Raw genomic sequence first — 12,633 nt, 5'->3', positions numbered from 1 at the left:
CTTTTCGTGGCATGAGGAAATAATTTCCCTCGGGGACGGCAGGTAGGAGTTAGACCGGCTAACCCTCGCAGCGGCTTCTTTAGCGGCGGATGGCACTGAATTCTATCGGTAAAAATAAACTGGCAGCTGACACCGGACCAGGTCCCGCACATGCACAGTGGAGGACAACCTGGCAGATTAACCCGTCTCCTCGCAGGAAAATCCCTGCAGGAGGTGGAGAGTTAACCTTACAAATCACCTTAAATTATGACATAAGATGTTAAAGAGCGGCGCTGTGCTCACAAGAAATGTCTCAAAGTATCTGAAAACAGTGAATCTGTTATAACCTAACTTCATCTAAGCATGACTTTTAGAAACAAACATAAGGAAGAAACAATAGTTCAGCAACAGTCTGTGAAGTAAAAGTGAGCCGTTTAATCCTAACAAAGACAAGACAGTGCCACGCTGCTGACTCGCTATGTGGTCTGACATTAATGCCACTCTCTGTCCTTCCCTGGGCACGCCAGTTGCCAGGACTGAGGTTGACACAGCTGTTGAAGGGAGCCCGGTCCCGTGTGGTGAAGCAATGGAGCAGAAAAGGTCAGAGGTCGCCAGCATTTAGGCTAAAAGAGAGAACAGGTGATGGAGAGGTGAAGGCAACCCGCTCACGTGATCCGCTGAGAGGACAGGAGGATTTAGATGCTTTGAGGTCATTAGATTTAGGACCGCGACGGCTAAAAAAAGGCGCTTGGTTGAATCTCTTCGCTGTCACACTGCGATCCGAGCTAAACAAAAGGTGCTCGCTTTTGGATTATGTTTCATCTCTGGAGGTTACTTTTGTTAATGTGGCGCCCTAATTAGGCTCCAATCTGTTTGCGAAGCCCCCAAAAGGTGCTAAAACAGGAAACGCATCCCTGAGTTTTCTCACCAATGAAACAATTAGGACATAAAAGGGGCTCTGGGTGTCACACCGGGGCCCGTGGAGCCCTAAATGGCCCTGTTGTAATGCTGAGGGGTGACAGGTGAGCTGCAGCGTGGTGGATCGCCGTACGGCAGGCGCAGCACGAGTTAGTCTTTAGTAAACTAAGTACACTGCTGTGGTAGCTTTGCTAGCATGTCTTAGCATGAGAGGATGCTACAGAAGTTAACTCTTGATTGCAATAACTTTCTGAGGACTTGACAGGCCATCGAGTACTGTAGAGATTTACATGTTTATAAGACAGAATGAGCTTTTTTTTGACTTGGTTCATAACTGTCTCGTGTCAAAGTGGGAACTAGATTCTTTAGTATAAAGAAAATGCACCCCAAAAGTATCTGAAATAGCTTTACAAATATTGGAGGAGCTCAGGGGAAGCATGACAACATCCTGCATATATACACACATGTACATGTGTATTAATAGTGTAGTAAACCGTGGATATCCACATTAAGACACTGATTACCGCATACAAGCAATAAGCAGGAGGGTTCAGTTACGTTTTCAAAGCGACACATCCGGTAATAAACAGACAGTGTTTCTAAATATTACTGAAGAATGTTATGAGCATATTAAACGTATAGTGTTCAGTTTGAACGCTACGTTAAATAGAGAAGCGTTTCCCTCTAACAAATAATATGTTTTTACATATAGAACAGTACAAATCATAGTTCCTTTTCTGCTCAGATTCACCGTTTCGTCATTAGATTTAACATTTTTGAATATTCAGCTTCCTTACAATAAAGTTTAATTCATTCATTTCAGATTGGGGTCAAATCTCCGAGAACCTTTGTGTGGAAATCGGTTTATTTTTAAGGAAACTAGTAAACTAAAGGACCCAAAAAGTGTATGTCTGCACATAATACAATACCATTTATAAGGTTTGTAAGACACAGCAATCACACTGTATATAATTACAGTCTACATGACAAAACTGCAGCTTTCGTCAGAACCTCAGATGTGTCTCTGCCGTCACATTAAACTTTCCTCCCCGCTGCGTCGTGCAACACATTTTCACAAGACCCTGTGCTGTGTCTCCCGGTTGAAGAATGAGCAGCCTATGGACACCCAAGTGCCTGTGGGGGTCGTGAGTCAGTCAGCTGCCACCAAAAGGGAACGACAACTGCAGGAGAGCCAGCAGCAGCAGCAGCAACAGCAGCAGCAGTCAGCAGCAGCAGCAGCGGGCCGCCGATAAAACAGAGTCGGGGTTCATTGTGGTCAGAGAGCCGCTGAATCAGCCGCCCAGCTGAGGATGTCTGAAAGTCGCCAGTCAGTTTCTGTTCTGTCCGACTTGTCTGCTGTCCGCTTTTTAGGAAATATGTTTTAGTTTCTAGTCTGCTACCTATCATCTACAGAGGCATTGACCGGCTACAGGAAGATGTATAGATTCATGTATATTTGGATATTCTAAAAAAAATCTTTGCCCTGGTATTGTATTATTTTTGTAAAATAATAGACATAATAAATATAGAGAATCCTCCAGCTCTTTACTTCTCATTTCCCCTGTGTGTCTGTTAAAAACTGGGATGTGTTTTGTATTAACCCTGTTTGCTAAGACTATCCGTGGCTCTGTCGTCATGTTTTATGCTCCACAGTCAAGTCAAGTCTGCTTTATGGTCAGTTTTGTCACACTTACAGAGACCTGAAAGGGCTGTACTCCGAGGCCCTACGGCACAAAATGAACAATGAAAAAAAGCAGAAAAATAGGAAAAAATAAATATGATATAGACAAAACAACATAGAATATAATTCTGACTATAAACAATAAACAATAAATAGACAATATAAGTGGTAATGCAAACTAGTTTGACTAAATCACACACTTGAAATCATAACTATATGGTTTAAAAACAACTAGAAAATAGCTTCAAGACTAAACAGGAGCAGGGGAAATATTTAGGTGTTAAAACGTTTTTATTTATTTATCTATTTATTTAAACGTTGGTAGCACCACTCATAGATTCAGGTGAGACATGGATAGATATTTGAAAACCTGGCCAACGAAAACCAAAATTACTGGCATCTGCAAAACCTGAAGTTAGATTGCATCTACTCATTTAGGTGGACTGACCTTCACTGTTAAAGGGTTTCAACACATTAAATTTCTCTGTAATAAAAGACTAAAACGTCCTCTGATGTGGTCCAGGAGGTTTGAGACGTTAACTCTGTCGTCCAACTCGGGACCACAGCTCTTTATTTCACGGCAGCTGTCACCTCACCTCCACAAAATCTCCTGAACTTGACATACAGTAATGGCTGTTTGTCCTGTTCAGCTCATAATACTCTGGAATAACACTGTGACATGACTAAACCTTGTACAGGAGGTCTGTGAAATTGTGATTAGGCTACATTTCACCCTGTCGTACCTGTTGTTTGAGTGGCCGCCATCTTTACCGCCGCCATTTGCTCATCTCCATCACTCAGTTTGTTTACAGAACGAGTGATAATGACAACCGAAGCACACCCTCCTCACCCGTTTTCTCCCCCCAAGCTCTTCTCTACATTTCATAGAGGTTAGGCAGTATTTATAAAGCAAAACTCTGTGCAGCTCTGTAGGTTTTTGTGCCATATTCTGTGTCCCATTTAACCCTGCACCCACCCAACACCTCCTCTCATCCTCTCCATCCCCCTCATGGGAGGTAACAGCTGTGGTGTCACCCCGTGTCACATGACATGGGCAGGTGGGAGAAACCTATGTGGGCCATCCATCCCCCCTTTCTTCCCTCCTATTCTGTCTCTCTGAATGTCAAACTCCACACACACACACACACACACACACACACACACACACACACACACAAGCACAATCTCTACTTTTCAAGGGTGTGGCCATTTTGGATTGCAGGAATGTGCTCCGTGTTTGTAACCCACACTGTACGTCTGATCTGCCACAGTGATGGAATTCCACAGAGGAAAAGTCTCCCCGCTGGTCGCTGCCGTGTTGCCGTCTCTCCCCGGAGACTCTCTGCTAAACTGAGCGTCATCTCACACCTTAAAGTTCTGTGGATTGTACAGTACAACACAAAACCCGATCTGCTAGCATCTTCTGACATTCTGGGAAATTTCACTTGACTTCGGTGTACTAATGTTAAAGATCAATAAACTCACATGTTGTGGCTTCTTGTGGCGTTATTCTACACCAAAGTGTGCAGCCATGTAACGGGAGAATTTGACATTCAGACCCTGAGAAAACCTGAGAACACCATAAAAAAAATCATACACCTCATAGCAGATGAACTCATGGTACAAACTGATGACAAGTATTCTTTATTTATTCTTTAAAGTGGTTGCTAGTCTTCCTGGGGTCCAAGGGTAAAAATAAAAATTACAACTTACAAAACATTAAAAATACATAATAAATAGCAAACATTTTATTTATAACGGTACAAAACAGTAAATGGATAGTTGACACAACACTGTAAATATAACACTAATACAGAGGAGGAATACTCATGTATTCTGTGCCAATTGTCCCTTTATTTTCCTCTTTAAATACACATTATTTTTAGTGTCTCTGATCTGTAAAGAAAGTGAGTTCCGTGCTTTTGCTCCTCTGTAAACAATAGTTCCTTTCATGAAGTTGTTTTCAGGCCTGGGGACGACCAAAGTACTTGAGGTCACTAATCGAGTCACACAATTGTGACAAAACCCACTGAATTAGAGCTTTTCGGTTAACAATCTGGTATGTAAGTATGAGGCATGTTTGCAGGTAGATGGGCTAAACTTTATTAGCTTAAGGCTTCAGGATTTGTGACATCACACCTGAGCTGGTTTGGAAACAAATCCTGGTTCAATTGAAAACTTAGACATGTGAGATGTAGACACTGGAAGGACTGAAAATCTGTTTGTTAAACTTTAGAAATTGAAAAGATAAAAATGCAGATTGTGGATTATTTTACGTGTTGTATTAAGAATTTGTAACCAGTGAGTGGAACTTTTTCATGAAATAAATCACATCAGATGCAGATTATTATTCAAAGAAAAAACAAAACAACAACACTACTTTAAAGATGAGCTAAAAGGATGAAAAGGTAGCTTTTAATTATGACTTTGAGTTACAGTATCAGACTTTATCGATTGTCTGTCATAAATCTACTGCTGCTCCTTGAGGGTCGTGGAACCAGAAACATAGAGCATGTTGAGGACACCGTCATTTTACCACAAGATTTAAGTTTACTGAAGGCATCTACTTTGCTCAAGTGCCCTCGAGGAAGCAATGCTCTTTAGCGACGTGTACTCAGCGGTAAAAGACAATCAGATCCTTTCATATAAGGAATATGTGATTGTAAAAATCCTTCATTAAAAATTTCACTTTAGAAAAAAGTATGCAAGTATTATCTGCATAAAGCGCTTGACATATAGAAATAAAAACACAAGTTTGCAGAAAAAATACCTCTCCTGGTATTACATATATTAACCTAAATGATTTGCTTGTTGATGCATTACCATATAAGCAGCATTTCTTGGTGTATCTGGCTGCTGCAGAGCAAAATGTGTCCATTTTACACACTGCTGTACAGTTGACCTGAATATACACCCGTGCATTAATTTTTAAAGTCCATTATAGGTTTTTTATTGCTAACTAGATGTGAAAATGGAGCAATAAAAGCAAATCAAGTTAACCAAAGGACCATATATGTTAAAAGACAGGCAACAACAAAAACGTGTGCAATAAGGAAGAGAGAAAACAGAATAAAACCTGTAAAATCAATACATAGAAAATTCAGCAAGACAGCAGGATAGGAACTTGTTAAATCGATTTCTAAAGTGAAATCAATTTAAAAACAAAATAAAAGTGCAACACGTACGCATGAGAGTAGAGCAAAATGTTAAGCAGTGGCAAATACTTTTAAAGATATTGAAAAAAGACATTTTTCTCATCTTTTGAAAAGTTTATGGAGTATTTAGCGTCACTGTCGCTGGGGGGAACTAATGTGCTGCTTCGGTTTCAGGGGACCATTTATACAGACGGACTGACCGGGTCAAGTAGTCATTCAGCTAAAAAAATATATTTTCACGCTGTATTTTTTATTTTACTTTTATAACGTAGTGTGTAGCTACATAAACAATATTGAAATAATATTGAAAATACGCGTTAAATTAGTGGAGAAGACGTTAAAACGAGCCGATAAACGGATAAAGAACGTGTTTGCTGCAGTGATGGCGGCGCCTGCTTCTAACTAACTAGTAGTTTGGAAACCAGCCACCACACAGGTCAGTATTATTAATTATTATCACCACCAGAGGTCAGGTTAGGAGAAGTTTATTTTAGGCACATTTGCTGTAATTTTACGATTAAAATGCTACAAACGAAGCCACGTCTTTGTCGGTTATGCGCTTTAATCCTGCATTAGTTTAGCTGCTATCGTAGGTTTTCAGTGCAGTTTTTTTTTAACGTTTCACCTCCCTGTGTTTTCTGTCCACTGTGCAGACAATGCTACTGACAGCCAGCCGCCTGTCCAAAGTGCTGCAGCTCACCCTGGCGGTCATCAAGCCGGATGCTGTCGCTCATCCTCTGATGCTGGAGGTCAGCTGCTCTCACTGCATCCACAAACATCTTTTACCTCTGTTAGAAAACACCCACACGTGTTCAGGTACACCGCAGCAGTCCTAATTAGTAGGCCTAGTGTTCACAGGTGGCTCTTGAACACTTGGGGGAACTTTGTAAGGAAGCACATCTGCATCAGAAATCCATCCATCATCTATCCACCGCTTAATCGTCACTAGGGGGGCTGGAGTCTATCCCAGCTGACTCAGGGTGAAGGCAGGTTCACCTGGACAGGTAACCAGTCTATCACAGGGCTACACTTAGAGACAGACTCTCCGGCTTCCTCCCACACAGTCCAGAAACATGCTGAGGTTAATTGGTGATTCTAAATTGTCTGTAGGTGTGAATGTGAGTGTGCTTGGTTGTCTGTCTCTAAGTGTAGCCCTGTGATAGACTGGTTACCTGTCCAGGTGAACCTGCCTTCACCCTGAGTCAGCTGGGATAGACTCCAGCCCCCCATGACCCTAGTGAGGATTAAGCGGTGTGTAGATGATAGATGGATGGATAAAATTAAAGCTACTTTCCACCACTAAGATCATTTTGTGAGCGGGCCCTGGAGTAAACCTTGTTTTTTGGTCTGTGTGGTTTCCTGCTTTCTGCCTGCAGATCTCTGTACGTTGTCTATTGTGTTGCTCATATAGTCCGATTATCTAATCACTATTTGTTTTCTTTAATTTGAGCTTTTTTTGTCACTCCCCCAAGAGCTGGACACAGGATGTAGACTCACAGAATATGTGCATCATTTATTAGTACTAAAAGATTTAGACTCTGGAGTAAATACAGCATTTGATTGCTAAATGAATCTTTCTATTTAGCTCTTATTTCTGCACATTGCCGAGCAGAAGCCTGTCCGGCGGCGTGGTCTGCTCTCCTGTTCCCTTCATTTAACAGTAAAGAAGCTCCATTTGCTGTCTTGATAGATCCACAGGACCCCCGAGGCTTCAGAGCCACAAAAGTTCTGTCAATCGTAAAATATTCCATTAGTGAAGGGTCCGTTTTCAGCTCTCATAACGTGAACCAGTCTGTTGTAATCGTGACCTTTTCCAGCAGAATGTTTGGCTGCTGCAGGTCTCAGAGCTTGTAGAGCAGAGAAATACCACCTATTTCCCTTTTTGTTGGAAGAAATCTGCACACAGTTAAATACATTAGATCCAGACGTGTTTAGATGTAGTTTGCAAAATATATTTTCTTGTGTCAGGTCCATCAGAACCCCTTCATCAACACTTCATGTTCAAATATGTCCACTGGAGGTTCATTTAAAAAGAATCTTATACAACATTTAATTACAAAACTGGGGATAAACTGTTCTTTCCATCCTGTTCAGATCAGTTTCAGCTCTTAACTATTATCCTTACTTTTAGCAAGAACTTTTTAAAATGTTTATCCAATCAATTAGCCAAAAGTTTCACCAGTTTGTCACACTTTAACGCAGCTGTTTCAACCGTTTATTCACTTCCCCACCGTCACTTATCTATTGCAACTATTCACACACTCTCTTTATGCTGTTATCCACCACTTTTACATTTTTTTTTTTTGTAACTCTTTCAGGTTTCTTCAGTTCTTGAAATAAATTCTAACGTCTGTGTTTTTGAGATGAGCTGAGCTGATCTTTCTATGTACCTGCTGGCTTTTGTAGAATCTGAAAATCTCTGATTTACAGTCTCTGGCACAAATAAAACTCTTTTTTTTCTCCTTTCAGGCTCTTCACCAGAGAATCCTGGACAACAAGTTTGTGATTGTTAGATGCAAAGATCTGGTGTGGAGAAGACAGGACTCGGAGAGGTTTTATGCTGAACACTCAGGTGTGAACTCAGATTTTTACTTCTAAAGTTCTACCGTATTTTTACTTCTAACTGTAGTATCTCCACGTGATGAAGAAAATGAGTCAGTGATCTATTTTAGCAGACGCATTGTGCTCTCTGTGTGTGGAGGGTAAAGCGAGTGAATCATTCTGCGCCCACACTGACAGAGGAAGGAGCTGTTATTGGCAAAACAAAGTGTAATCAAAGCTAGTTTTTAAATGACAAGGAGGAACAGTGTTTTCTTCTCATTTAGTTTAAAAGTCTTACTTTTCACCTGTTTTTGTTTTTTTATTCTCAGAGCGATTCTTCTATCAGAGGCTTGTTGAATTCATGTCCAGGTGAGCCTCTCTGCTGACATCACAAACCACGACACTAGTGGCTACTTGCCTCTGATTAACTTCACACTTTTGGTGTTTTGGATGTTGTTCTGCATGATCTATCCGAAATGGAATAACAGGGAAATTTCCAGACTGCATCGCCCGGTGGGCTGACATAAAGAGGGCTGACGCTGCTCCTATTTCACGCTCAGCAAGTTCTCAGTAAATCATTTTCTGAAACTTCGCGACAGGAGTTTCAATTATCAGCACACTGCCATGTTTAGCGCAACATCCCCGGAGCAATTGTCTGAAAATTGCCGTGCAGCCCTGCTCACAATAGCTCTTCATGCGGCGATCCCCCACTGAATTGGAAAAGGTGTTTGTAATTGCATTGTCGTTTTTCTCCGGTCACAGCGGTGAATCGGCGGTTGCTACAGCAACCTTTCTCCTGGTGCTGCCATTGTTATCGGAAACACAGGAAGCATCTTTGGCGTGGCGGCCAGTTGGGCTTGAAGCAGCTCCAGTTGGCATTATTTGGCTGAAACCGATAAACTGATAGCTGCTGGATGTGTATTTGTGGCTGAGGTCTTTCCTCGGGAGACCCTGGAGTGAACAGAGTAGATTTGTGTGACGCTTGTAGCTTTCCGTCCAGAAAGCATCCAGCGTTGAGAATCAAACAAGTGCAGCAGCCTGACAGAGCAGCACACACTCCTACCGTCACTGCAGCCTCCACGGGGGGATAACGTAACTATGATTCATGACTTGTGAAACTCCTTTTTCCCCACAGCGGTCCGATGCGAGCTTACATTTTAGCCCGGGAGGACGCCATACGGCATTGGAGGGAACTGATGGGACCCACCAAAGTGTTCAGAGCCAGATACACCTCTCCTGCCTCCATCAGGGCCCAGTTTGGGCTCACGGACACGAGGAATACAACGCATGGATCAGGTAGGAGAAGTCCTGAGCTTTATTATTCTAAACCACATTATGGTATGTACAGTCGTCCTCAGATGTGTTCATAACCTCCCATTAAAGAAGGAAAACAAACAGCTTCAGTCACTGGAATAAGCTGAAATGGACAAAAGTAATAATAAATAAAAATTTTATGAAAATCATGAATCAATTGTGGTTCAACAGAAATAGAAAAATTTTTTTTTAAAAAGCAAACAAGCATGATGGGACCCGTAAACTAATATTTAGTTGAACAACCCTTTGAGCCAATCAGGTGTTTCCTGTAACTCTCAGTCAGACGTCTGCACCTGTTGACATCAGCAAAGTGCTCTAATTAGTCCGGGATAGTTTTTTATTTTATTTTTTAAAAATTATTCTTTTCAACCACAATTTAAAAGCAATGTCTTATTTCACTAAATTATAATTTAGCAAATTTTTATTTGTTATTACTTTTGTCAGTTTCTAGTTATTTTAGTGATTATTGTGAATTTTGCATTTTCTTTAATGGAAGGGGACGAATATATTAGAGGACGACTGCATCATTTAAATACCTGGAGTGTTTTATTTTTTTGCACAATAAACCTCAAAATCCCAAAACTTGCCGCCGTGTTTGAAATGCATCGTTTAAAAATCACCAAAATGTCAAATCACAGACAGATGTTTTACTTGATCTGGTTTTGTTAAAAATTCAGAAAGTTTAAAAATATAAAATGTTAAAACTTTTAGCACAGTTAAGAACGTATTTACAGAAGTGAATGAAATGCACACAAATGTCTTTAAAATCTACACGAGTGAAATCAAAATTCACACATAAAATATCTTAAAATCCGTTTAAATATTTTATAACAGCAAAAAATAAGTCATTCGTTCATTTTAATAATCATATATACGTGTACTAGCCTCCCTGCACTGGCTGCCTGGTAAATACAGACGTGTGTTTTTTTAAATGTTCTTTTGTTTGTTTGTAAAGCCAACCATGTGGTAACATTTCAGAACATTTCAGAACATTTCTGGCCGTACTCTGCCTCCAGGACTTTCAGATCCTGAGCCCAGCTTCTGGTGGTTGAGACAGAATGTGTCTCTGCAGCTGCACAGCTTTGGAATCGCCGTCCTCTTTAAACTCAATCATCATTTTAAAGACATTTTAAAGAAAAATATCAAGACGTACATTCTTTAATTGTCTTAATATATCAGCATTTTGTATTTATTTTGTTATTAATTTAGATTTTACTAGCTGTTACCCAATGCTGCCTTGTTTTCTTTTTGTTTTTTTAGCATTTTTAAAAAAAATTTTGTTTTGCAAATGGATGAAGCTTTTATCCTGTTTTCTGTCTTGCGTTGTTTTTTTTTGCATGTATTTTAGCTTTTGCTTCTCTTCTGACATGTTTGTTTTCCAACATGCTGTGTAGATAAACTTTAGTGCTTTCAAGCCCCATGGCCTAAATGTTGTATTTTCTAAAGTTTAATCAAACAAAAACTGCATTTACGCATCACTTCAGTGCAGACGCTTTGTGCTACCGGTTGTGATTTTCAACCACAGTTTGTCTCTTGTGTTGTGTAACAGGCTACTTCTAAATCACAACATTTTATTGTTTCCTGCAGATTCCGTGGAGTCGGCTCAAAGAGAAATCAGCTTCTTCTTCCCGGATTTCTGTGCGGACGAGTGGCTGGAGAAAGAGGAGCCTTCGTTCAGATCAGGACGGATGCATTACGACCATCACAGCCAGATTCACACGCTCTCAGCACCGAGCTGACCTTCAGCAGGAGGTCAAAGACTCTGATTAGAAAGACTGGTGTTATCTGTCCTCACCTGGAAACCCAAAGCTGAAGCCACCATGTCCCTGCAGTGTTTTTGCCACTAGAACGGATTTCCTCACACAAGAACCGGAGACGTTTAGTTTGATTTATTGTCATTAGAAAACACAATCCACCAGATAAAAAAGTGAACACTGTGTTGTACAAAACGACACGATGCGGTGAGACAGTGCTCCTCGCCGTCGCCACCTCCTGTCCAGGCGTCACTGTAAATAGTGCAATCATCACGATCCTGAGGCCAACACACAGCAGCGACTACACGTTTCAGTGCAGAACAACAAAACTATGAAATACTTACACTTCAATATTCAGCAGCAGGTAATACTCCGATAACAGCTTTACACAAACATCTACCCTCAGAAGCGTCTTGATGTCGATTTGATTTCAGGCTGTGATCTACGATGAGTTTCGTCTGATGCTGTGTCTACTGCAGAATGGTTTTTGTTTTTCTCCGACCAAGCTACGGTTTTAAATGTCTCCAATGTGTCAAAGTACAGTAAAGCACAGATAATACAGGTTTAAACACAACACAGCCAAGGTACACGTGATCCCTCCGTCCAGCTGTGCTCTCCTTCAGCCGTCAGACCTTAAAGCTTTCTGCACAAAGATATGTCGTTTTGTTTCACAATCATTACATCTTTTTGGCTTTTTTTTCCCGCCTCCCCCCCTCCAGTCTCTCCTGGCTGTACTCAAGTGTTTTGCGTGGCCACCTGTTTGAGAGTCTCCACGGGCTTCATCACCTCGTAGGTGGTGAGGGACTTCTTCACCTTCCCGTTCTTGTCCACCTGGTGGATGCTCTGCGTCACCGTGATGGTCACCTGCTTGGTCGACATGCGATTGTCCTGCCACTTGGTCTGTCGATGGAGGAGAAGGACAGATTGCACAATAAATCAGGAAAAGCACGAACACTGGTGGAGGTGTTTTCTTTTTTTTTAAGTGCAGAGTCTTTTGGAGATGATGGTTTTTTAAAATCTTTTTTTGTAGCCTACTATCAAAGGGATCAATAAAGTTCAATTCTATTCTATCATGTAATCCACAGAGAAGCATCAGGAGTCTCCCATTTACGAAGCTTGAGCCCGTAAAGTAAATGTGCTGCTTTAAAAATGAGAAATGATTATTCAGTTAATTATTTCAGCTCAAAAATGTGAAATGGCCAGAACATAAAAATTAAACCAGTCCTCTTCAACCTTCATGTGCACTGTAATCCAAAGCACCATCCTGCAGCTTAATTAAATGCACGATAGA

At 41.0% G+C, this 12,633-nt stretch overlaps 2 protein-coding genes across 2 annotated transcripts in view; one reads left to right on the top strand and one right to left on the bottom strand.

Annotated features, from left to right (window-relative positions):
* Nucleotides 1-5,960: 5,960 nt before the first annotated feature.
* nme6 (NME/NM23 nucleoside diphosphate kinase 6) lies at nt 5,961-11,346 on the top strand. The gene is made up of 6 exons (XM_008290330.1): nt 5,961-6,169; nt 6,387-6,482; nt 8,203-8,305; nt 8,604-8,643; nt 9,410-9,570; nt 11,176-11,346. The coding sequence occupies exons 2-6, from the start codon at nt 6,390-6,392 to the stop codon at nt 11,325-11,327; spliced, it is 549 nt and encodes a 182-aa protein (XP_008288552.1). The 5' UTR covers nt 5,961-6,169; nt 6,387-6,389; the 3' UTR covers nt 11,328-11,346.
* Nucleotides 11,347-12,056: 710 nt separating this feature from the next.
* Nucleotides 12,057-12,633, bottom strand: part of baalcb (BAALC binder of MAP3K1 and KLF4 b) — a 4,332-nt gene continuing 3,755 nt past the window's right edge. Inside the window, exon 3 of the mRNA XM_008290331.1 lies at nt 12,057-12,242. Within this exon, the coding sequence (XP_008288553.1) occupies nt 12,078-12,242 (165 nt within the window). The 3' untranslated portion in view covers nt 12,057-12,077. The remainder of the gene's footprint in view (nt 12,243-12,633) is intronic.

The sequence above is a fragment of the Stegastes partitus genome, unplaced genomic scaffold (genome assembly GCF_000690725.1).
Source record: "Stegastes partitus isolate 25-593 unplaced genomic scaffold, Stegastes_partitus-1.0.2 Scaffold667, whole genome shotgun sequence".
Taxonomy (NCBI): Eukaryota; Metazoa; Chordata; class Actinopteri; family Pomacentridae; genus Stegastes; species Stegastes partitus.
Note: the sequence above shows the minus strand (reverse complement) of the source record. Positions and strands in the feature narration are given on the sequence as shown.

What these genes read in the sequence shown, in the direction of transcription:
- nme6 (XM_008290330.1), top strand. Translation starts at nt 6,390, where the DNA reads ATGCTACTGACAGCCAGCCGCCTGTCCAAAGTGCTGCAGCTCACCCTG. An exon ending in GTTTTATGCTGAACACTCAG is followed by an intron (nt 8,306 to 8,603) that starts GTGTGAACTCAG and finishes TTTTATTCTCAG; the next exon opens with AGCGATTCTTCTATCAGAGG. An exon ending in GAATACAACGCATGGATCAG is followed by an intron (nt 9,571 to 11,175) that starts GTAGGAGAAGTC and finishes TGTTTCCTGCAG; the next exon opens with ATTCCGTGGAGTCGGCTCAA.